This window comes from Orycteropus afer, unplaced genomic scaffold (assembly GCF_000298275.1).
Source record: "Orycteropus afer afer isolate SDZICR_OR568_19922 unplaced genomic scaffold, OryAfe1.0 scaffold00949, whole genome shotgun sequence".
NCBI classification, from domain to species: domain Eukaryota; kingdom Metazoa; phylum Chordata; class Mammalia; order Tubulidentata; family Orycteropodidae; genus Orycteropus; species Orycteropus afer.
Genome location: NW_006922536.1, coordinates 341,121 through 349,877, shown reverse-complemented (window position 1 = coordinate 349,877; position 8,757 = coordinate 341,121). Strand labels below are relative to the sequence as shown.

The following is an 8,757-nucleotide window of genomic DNA, read 5'->3' as shown; positions in this document are numbered from 1 at the left end:
TTTGTCTTTCTAGTTTTACGTCAGACCTGATTTACTCTCATTTATTTGAAAAAGAAAAAGGCATAATCAAAATGGCCTGTAGGGATGCACTTCATTGATTTCATCTCTAAAATGAGTAGAGACAAACTCAGTGTTTCTGAGTCCTCTCCATTGTGATATTCTAGGATGATGGCTCCATGGTAAGTAAAGAGGAGACAGATTATGGTAACACGGTATATAATAACCCTAAGTAAGGATTTTTATCTCACAAGTGTTCTAGAAATATTAACAAAGCCTATTCTAGATTATTCTTTTACTTGCTTGCTTTGTTAAATTTATTTCACTATGAAAGAAATAGGAGTTCATTACAGAATAGATTGAGAAAAAGAAAAAGATCATTTCTGATGTTACCACGCTACCACAACCAGTATTAGGATTTTGCTATATTTTCTCTGGCTTTTTCAACTCTGCATGTATTTGTGGAAAGAAGTTGGTTTTTCAGTTTGTCTTTCATAATAATCTTCATTCCTAATACAATTTTGTATTCTGGCTTTTAACAGTGTGCCTATCTCTATATAAATATATTGTATATTACTATACAAACTTTATTATCTTCATTTTAATGGCTGCATAATATTTCTGAAATTCTTTATTAAAAAAAAGAAGCCTGCCTATATCTTTAAAGCAAAGCCCACTTAAAGTAGAATGTCCACACAAATTACCAGTCAGTCAAATATTACGTTTATTAGTTAGACAAGATGAATGAAGTATATCTGAATTAACTAGCAAAGTTTAGAATATTTCAAGTGCTAATAAAATAAAACTTTTATCATTGTCTGTGGAACATAATAATCTTTTATGAATGTTAAACTTAGGCTACCTTCTCCTGACCACTGTTATTTTTATTTCAAGGTTTCGATTTTGTCCCTAACAACAGATAGGTCTACAGTCACTGTGAGGGGATGAAATGATAGAAAGTAGAAAGAATCAAGGAATTGATGGTGTTTTATAGCTAGATTTAGCCTTTGCTGTGTGTCTACCTTATTCCAATGTTAAACCTAATGTACCTGGTGCACTAGGGCATAAGTAGACTGTGTACTTGATTGGCTTTATTACTCAGGATCTAGTCCAAATTTTAGGTGTTTGGAAAGAGAGATTAAGTTGTTTTTGCCGTATTAACTCTTCTTCTCATGCTGTCTGGAATTCGACCATATTAAACTCCCTTTAAGGAGCCCTGGTGATTGCAGTAGTTGAAGTACTTGTTTGCTAACCTAAAGGTTGGTGGTTCAAGTCCACCAGCCACTCTATGGGAGAAAGATGTGGCAGTCTGCTTTAGTAAAGATGTACAGCCTTAGAAACCCTATAGGGCAGTTCTCCTCTGTCCAAGAGGGTCGCCATGTCAAAATTGACTCCATGGCAATGGGTAACATCCTTTCCACTTGAACTTATTTGTTTTAGGTTTCCTTAAGGTTTGGTTTTGATATGTAAGTTAATCACAAAATATCTCTGTACAGACCATAATGGCTTAGGCCTTCCAAAGCAAAATGTGTTTATACCTCTGCATTTTTGAATTAAAAGGAAAAAAAAAAATTAAGGGCCTTGGTGTCTAGGGTAAGATTTACAAAGAACACCCTGCCTAGCATGCCGGCCTCAGGCTCCTAAGCCTAGCATTGAGTTAATTCAGCCATCTTTGAGCATTTAAATATAATTAAAATGACTTTGTTCTTCATTTTCTAGAATTCAGCAAAAGGAAACTAAGAAAAAGAGCATTGGAAGATTAAGGCCTTGTGGCCTTTGCATAAGATTCAAAGAAAGTAAAATTTGATGCCTACGGCACATAGAGAAGCATGTAATTTTAAATCCTAGACGGATCTTAAATCTAGTCTAACCCCTTGATTTCACTAACTTAGGAACTGAGCCCAGGCCAGTTGTGATCTGCTCGAAGTCACATAGTCACTTGGGAAAACTAGAACTGGGTTCTCCTGAGTACCTCTTCAGGCTCAGTCCGTGCCATCGGCCCACCTCTGTGGCGAGCCTCTGGCCGCTTATTCCTGCATGTTCTCTTCTGGCCTCTTTAGCAGTGCTGTCATTGGAACAGGAAAATTATGGGATATTTTACTTTAGTGTCTTTATTCACGCAGTCATAAAAGACTATCTGGATACCTTCATATACAGTCTAGATGGGGGAAAGAGGTGCCAAAAGATTATTCTGTATTGTAAAGGTGCCTGGCTTGACTCAAGCAAATCTGGAAGCTGCTTTGGGAATTCTGGCTTCAGTTACATATCCAAAGAGTTACATAAACCCTCAGAGCGTATGGTGCCTTTGCCAACTTTGTAATCGTATCCTAGTTAGTATCTCAACTGGTAATGATTTAAAGAATGAACTTGTTTCTTCACTTTGAAAACCAGTATTCTGAATTGTGCCAGCTATTTTCCATTGTGTAAATATTTCTAACAGTGTAGAACAAGGCTTGTTACTCAACACTAGGATCCTGTAACAGTGATATTCCTCTTCCAAGTGATATTTTCTGGCTCAAGAGTTGACAATGCTCATAAGCGTTTTGTTGTTGTTGTTGTTGTTGTTGTTCCTAATAGGAAAAGTACATGATAGATTTTTTAGTTGCTAAAGTCCTCTTGAGCAATTAGGAAAGATTGAAGTTCATCAATAGCTCTTTAGATACAGCTCTTTAAAATAATCATATTTCTGTTAACAAATCAATAAATCTTTAAATGGTTTATAAGCGTAATGTGAATAGATGCCTATAGGTCTCAAGACACTGTTTCTGTAGGTATTGACCATGACTACATATTCTTTATGTACTTAGAAGTTTGTGCATGTCTTGACTTTACGTTATTGGCATCTGTATGTCCAGGTGAGAGATGACACAGGACCTGTCTAGAAGCACAACGTAGAGATTCTTTCTGTGACTGTTAATAATTAACAATTTGAGGGCTTCTGAGGGCTGGTCGTTTCAATAAAAGCACTTTTTTTTTTTTTGGCAATTAGTTTATTTGTATCTTATATTGCAGACAGATTCCACCAACGGGGAGAATCCAAGCATCAAGAAATCCCTCTTTCCTCTTTTTAATTCAAAGAATCATTTAAAGCATAGTTCTTCTTTGAAAAAGCTTCCTGTAGTCACTCCGCCCATGGTACCCGTTTTTACGTATGGCAGCCCTGAAAACTGCTCCAGTAAACTTGTTTTACTGATGACAACAGCATGTCTTTTATTTTCATGGGGTCATATTCTCTTTATGCGAGTTAAGTACCTGAGCCAGTTCCATAAATTCACTCAGATAGAAATTCCTTGCCATTCTGGATTTTCTGAATCGGTTAAAGAAGACAAAGCATAAAGGCTATTGAACAAAGAAACTAGTGAAAGACTGGTTTGGATTGTAGGATTAGCCAATTGTTGCCAGATATCATAAAATCCCTTATTTCCTATAAAGAATTAGATTAACATTTATAATTAATAGATGTCCTTTCATTTGGCTCACAAAGTTTAACACTTGGTTTGCAGTTTGCTTCTTTGAAACCAAGTTGAATTGACCAAATTGAGTGAGCTAGCAGGCTCCATGAAAAAGCAGCTTCTGTTAGTTGGGGATTTGGTCTTTCCTTGCCTGGCTCTAGCTTTTGCTGATTTCGGTTAAGCCAGGGCCTTTGCTTGGCATTTGGCATTACTCTCTTGTAATTACTCTCCTATGTTCACCAAAATTGGTGAATAGCCAAATAGCACAAATTTCCAACATTTTCATAGTGCATAATGCTAGACCCAGATTGCCTGGGCAGTGTTTTGGGAATATGATTCAAACCACACTTTCCCACTTTGCTCCCCTTGAAAGCTTACTAGACTTCTTTGACACGACTAAATGCAGTGTGTGGATCATTTTCCCATCAAGATCTAGTTTTTGTTTTATTGAACTGGTTCATAACCTAACTGCAATACGGAATGAGGATACGACAGCAGTTTCTGGTACAGCCCGCTCTAACTGCTCTCTCTTACAGCAACTAAAACTAACAGCATGGGAATGCTTGAAGGGTTGAGGTTTTAACAAAGCTGCATGACGTCTGCCAATTTTTCCTAATGCAGGGAAAATTATTAAGAGGGCAGCAGAATTTAACTGGCATCACTTGCATTGTGAACATTGGGAGAGTTCTGGTTTCCTTTTGTAGCGGGTCCTTTTTTTATTTCTTTATTTTGGTTGAGTTTGGGTTTTGTTTGATTTGCTGTGGGGTTTGTTTTCCTCTTGGTGTGGGTGCATATCCTAATGAGGCTGATCAGTGTGCATTTTTGAATCCTTGGCCGTATTCTGTTCTAGGTGCCCAATTCTGACGGCCCAGATCTTCTGACATTACAGAAAGCCATTCACTCTGCTAGCACCCCGAGCAGCAGACCAAAGGAGTGGCGTCCTGAGAAGATCCCAGACTTGCAGACCCAAGTGAGTGAAGCTGTGTCATCCCTAGAACGTCAGACTCTACACTGTCTATCTCACGTTAGGGGGATGGGCTGGGGCACAGGGTTGACAAAATTTAGCCCCTTAATGTTATAACAAAGGTCCCTGGGTAGCGCAAATGGTTTGTGCCCGGCAGCTGAAGATTGGTAATTCGAACGCATGCCGTGGCACCATGGAAGAAAAGCTTCTGTGAAGGTCACAGCCACGGACGCCCTGTGGAGCAGTTCTACACCATCACATGTGGTTGCCAGGAGTCGGAACCGGCCTGATGGCAACAGATTTGGTTTCCGGGTTGTTTGATGTTACGCCAAGGCAGAGAGGCTTCCAGAATGTCCCCTGACTAACAGCCAGATGCACCTTGGGAGTTAGGATGACTCTCACCTTTAGTGACCCATGTCCTCCTGGGCCATAGTGAGCCTCCATTAGCTGTCCCATAGGTATGAGGTTGGGCAGATAGAGGATTGGGGAGGATTAATAAAACATAATCCCAGCCTACACATACTCTCTGGCCTAGGGGAGGGAGGGGGAGAGAGAGAGGACCCATAAATAACCATAATTCATGGTAAATAGTGACACATGACATAAAAGGAGAGGACGAGAGAAGATGATGGGAAGATTGAGGTTTTGCTTAAGGTCGTAGCATATGAATTAGGCCTTGAAAGACAGATGTGATGAGTTTTCTTGAAAGAATACTGAAACTTTGGGAATCCATACTATTTCAGATGGAAAAGAGGTAAACAGCTATGTTAGCAACTGTATGGTAGACAGGTATTGCATTAATCATATTTATCTGTCTTTAATGGGAGAATAAGCAGAAACCGAATCAGGAAATTTTTCAGATTAACTGACGTTTCTCTCCTTTAAATAAATAGCTATTTTGATTACAAATGCTCCAATAGTATATCCATTCGGTATCCCACAATGAGCATACTAACATAATCTAACTCATATTTTTAACCATATTCCGTGTTTTATAAATTGATTATCCCTGGCTATCCTTTCAGATACCCTGGGGAGCTTTTGAGGCAGTGGGGTTACGTGCACCCATAAATGATCACAGATTTCTGTGATTGGAGGAGGAGGTCTGCTTTTTATAGTTGTGTGTACGTTCTTAAATGATAAGCTGCTACTTAGAGCTCCTGACAGGGGATCTCCAAATTGTGGTTCTGTGTCCCTAACCATTGATATTTTCCGCTTCAAACATCATATAGGCTTGGGGGTGGGGTAGAGAACCATGCAGACAGATTTATTGGCTGTGTATCCAAACTGAAAGCCCAAGACTCTGAGTGAGGGCCCGGTATTCTACTTCCAGTTTTAAAAACAAACCAGAATGTGGGGCTTTAGACCCTTCTGTGAGAAACCACTTCTTTTGCCAAGAAGCTCTTTTTAGGCACCTTTGTATCTCTGGCACAATCCAGACCAGACCTTGGTAATTGCTTGATAGGTACGTGTGGTCAGGGTTACAAATCACTGAGGGTCTCATTCCACTACCATACTAGTTAATACACCCCCCCCATTTTGGAACACTTACAGAGTGTGCAGTGTACCAGAGTACCTCCTGTGGGGACCACAAAGCTTTCTTGGAAAGACTGGACTTGTGATGGAGGATACTTCTCCAGGGTTGATTTCTGGTTGGGTCAATTCTGAAAACGTCAACTTTGGATTTCAAGGCCCTGTTCCTTCAAATATGCAGTGTTCCTCGAGATCTTTCAGATTTTCTTACAACTTTGCTTAGCCCTTAAGTGCATGTCCCTTGTACTGTGATGCTCGGTGGAGCGGTGCTCTGAAGGTTGGCAGCCCAAGTGCCTGAGGCTGAGGTGCAGCCAGAGTGCTCATTTGTGTCCCAGAGCATGGTGAGCATCCTGAAGGTCAGAGTGCCCCAGACAGAGGAGCAGGGAGTGAGCCACCTTTAACCGATGAGAAGCCTGAGGTTCCAAACCTGCTTGGACTCATTGGCCAGTGAGGGGCAGAGCTGCTTCCAGGACCCTGCCTTCTGCCTTGAAGATCAGACCTCTCTCCCCATTGCAGCGCCTATAGGGTATGTGGCTAGCAGCTGCACAGCAGCCAGGCAGGGAGCTGGCTTCCTCTTTCAGCAATTGAAGACCTCCTATGGTGAATTATATTTTTAATTCAGTGGATTTTCTGCATGTTTTTCTTTGCTTTGTATTTTTAAAGAGGAGCTGTGGTGGCATAGTGGTTAAAGCATTTGGCTGCTAACAAAGAGGTCAGCAGTTCAAAGCCTCAATCCATGACAGAAAGACGAGGCAGTCTGCTTCTGTAAAGATGTATGGCCTTGAAAACCTTGTGAGGCAGTTCTACTCTGTCCTGAAGGATCACTGTGAGGGGGCATCGACTCCATGGCATTGAGTTTGGGTTTTTTTTTTTTTTTCTTTTTTTTTTTTTTTTTTTTTTTTTTGTAGTTTTAATGCCTAAACTGTACCTCCTTCTCCCAGAAAGTAAAAGTGCAGAAAGGGGGCATTCAGATTTTGCAATGTCAAAGGAAAGGGAAAACTGGGGAGATGGGAACAAATACCAACAGTTGTCCTCAAGTTAGCCTCAACTCACGGCAGCCTCTGTGTGTGTCAGAGCGCTTCTCTGTATGCGATTTTCAGTGGCTAAGGTTTCAGAAGTAGATTGCCAGGACTTCTTCTGAGTCGGCTCCGGGTGGACTCAAAGGTCCAACCTTTTGCTTAGCAGCCCAGCGCATTAACCATTTGGACCACCAGGGACGCCAAGGGCAAAAGGATAGACAGTTTTTAGCTTATTCATCTAAAACATTACTCTTTTTTTTCAGCTTCTCTTACAGCTAGATGGGGTCATATGATAAGTTCGGTAATTGAAGTATAAGTGGAAGCATCATGTGGAGCTTTGGGGTGGTCTTCTCCAAAGAGCAAGGCCTAGCCATCCCTTCCTTTGCTCTTTCTCTTCCTGCTGCTTAGAATGTGAACGGGCTGGGCTGGAGCGGGAGAGCCCGTGGTAGAGACAGGACAGGGCAGGCAGAAGGAACCTCAGGGCAGCTCAAGAGTGCTTCTCTAGCAAAGAACTTCTGTCTTGTTTGGGGAAAAGAAAAAAAAGGTATAATCCAAAGGGCAGATAGAGCTGGGCTTTTGCACCGCTCGTCCCACATGCCTTCCCTCCCTGGCTACGTGCCATCATCTCAGATCCGAGCTCCATTTCCTCCCAGCCTCATGGTCTACTCTCTATAAATCCTCCATGCATTCTCTTCCCTTCTTTCAGAGCCAGCCGTTAAAATCACTGCGCAAGCTGTTACATCTCTCCTCAGCCTCAAATCACCCGGCTCCTTCGGATCCTCGCTTTCAGCCCTTAACAACTCAACAAGCCAAAAATTCCTACTCTGAAATTCGGATTCACCCCATGGGCCAGGCCTCAAGTGGGAGCAGCAACATCCGGCAGGAGCCCACACCAAAGGGCAGACCAGCCCTCCAGCTGCCAGGTCAGATGGACCCTGGTTGGCATGTGTCCTCTGTGACCAGGAGTGCCACAGAGGGGCCTTCCTACTCTGAACAGCTAGGTGCCAAGAGTGGGCCAAACGGGCACCCTTATAACAGAACAAATCGATCCCGTATGCCAAACCTGAATGATTTAAAAGAGACAGCCTTGTAATTTGTGCTTGGGGTGGGTTGGGGTGGGGCAAGTCAGTTGGGAGGGGAGAGGGCTAGGGTGGGGTGGGGAATGGGCTGTGCCAGGATGGTCAGCCAGTATTTGCAGCTTTATGAAGGTGTGTGCAATATTGTATGTGTGGGGCCGTCTGGCTCATGACGGCCGCTAACGCTAGTCAGGGATCTTAGAGCCACGAAGTCACTTCGGGACTGCCAGCCCCTCGGGTCTTGTGTGAGAGTGGCTACAGTGTGCCATTGAGGAAGAAGGAATTCTTGCCAGTTTCTCCCCCTTACATTCCAGCTGTAGTGCAATCTCTGTTGAACTTGGGAAAGCTAGGGCGTGTCCTGGCACTGCAAGGGATAGAAAACTTTGTGTCTCAGCCGATGCCCTTACCACATACTCTGTTCTGCCTGGGCGACATGTGTGGTTTATTGTAATCCAACGGTATCCCTTGGAAGGGTTAGGAGATGAACTGTATGTCTTAAATTGTTTTCTAAACTTCCATATTTGATAGGATTTGTAACATTTATTTATAATTAATTAATATTGTACTGTTATAATCATACCTTTTATGTTCTAATGTAAAGTTATTTTGAGCTGTTTGGAACATTGTGAAGCAGTGGGACAGCTACAGTAGTTTCTATAAAAACTAAACAGTAACATTTATATATTGCATCAGGAGTATTTTATTCTACATATAAA

General features: G+C 41.9%; 1 protein-coding gene across 1 annotated transcript in view; it reads left to right on the top strand.

Moving 5' to 3' along the window:
- CDKL5 (cyclin dependent kinase like 5) overlaps positions 1 to 8,058 on the top strand; it is a 73,884-nt gene extending 65,826 nt beyond the window's left edge. The window contains exons 15-16 of the mRNA XM_007958384.1: positions 4,300 to 4,419; positions 7,672 to 8,058. Of these exons, the coding sequence (XP_007956575.1) occupies positions 4,300 to 4,419; positions 7,672 to 8,058 (507 nt within the window). The remainder of the gene's footprint in view (positions 1 to 4,299; positions 4,420 to 7,671) is intronic.
- Positions 8,059 to 8,757: the final 699 nt, after the last annotated feature.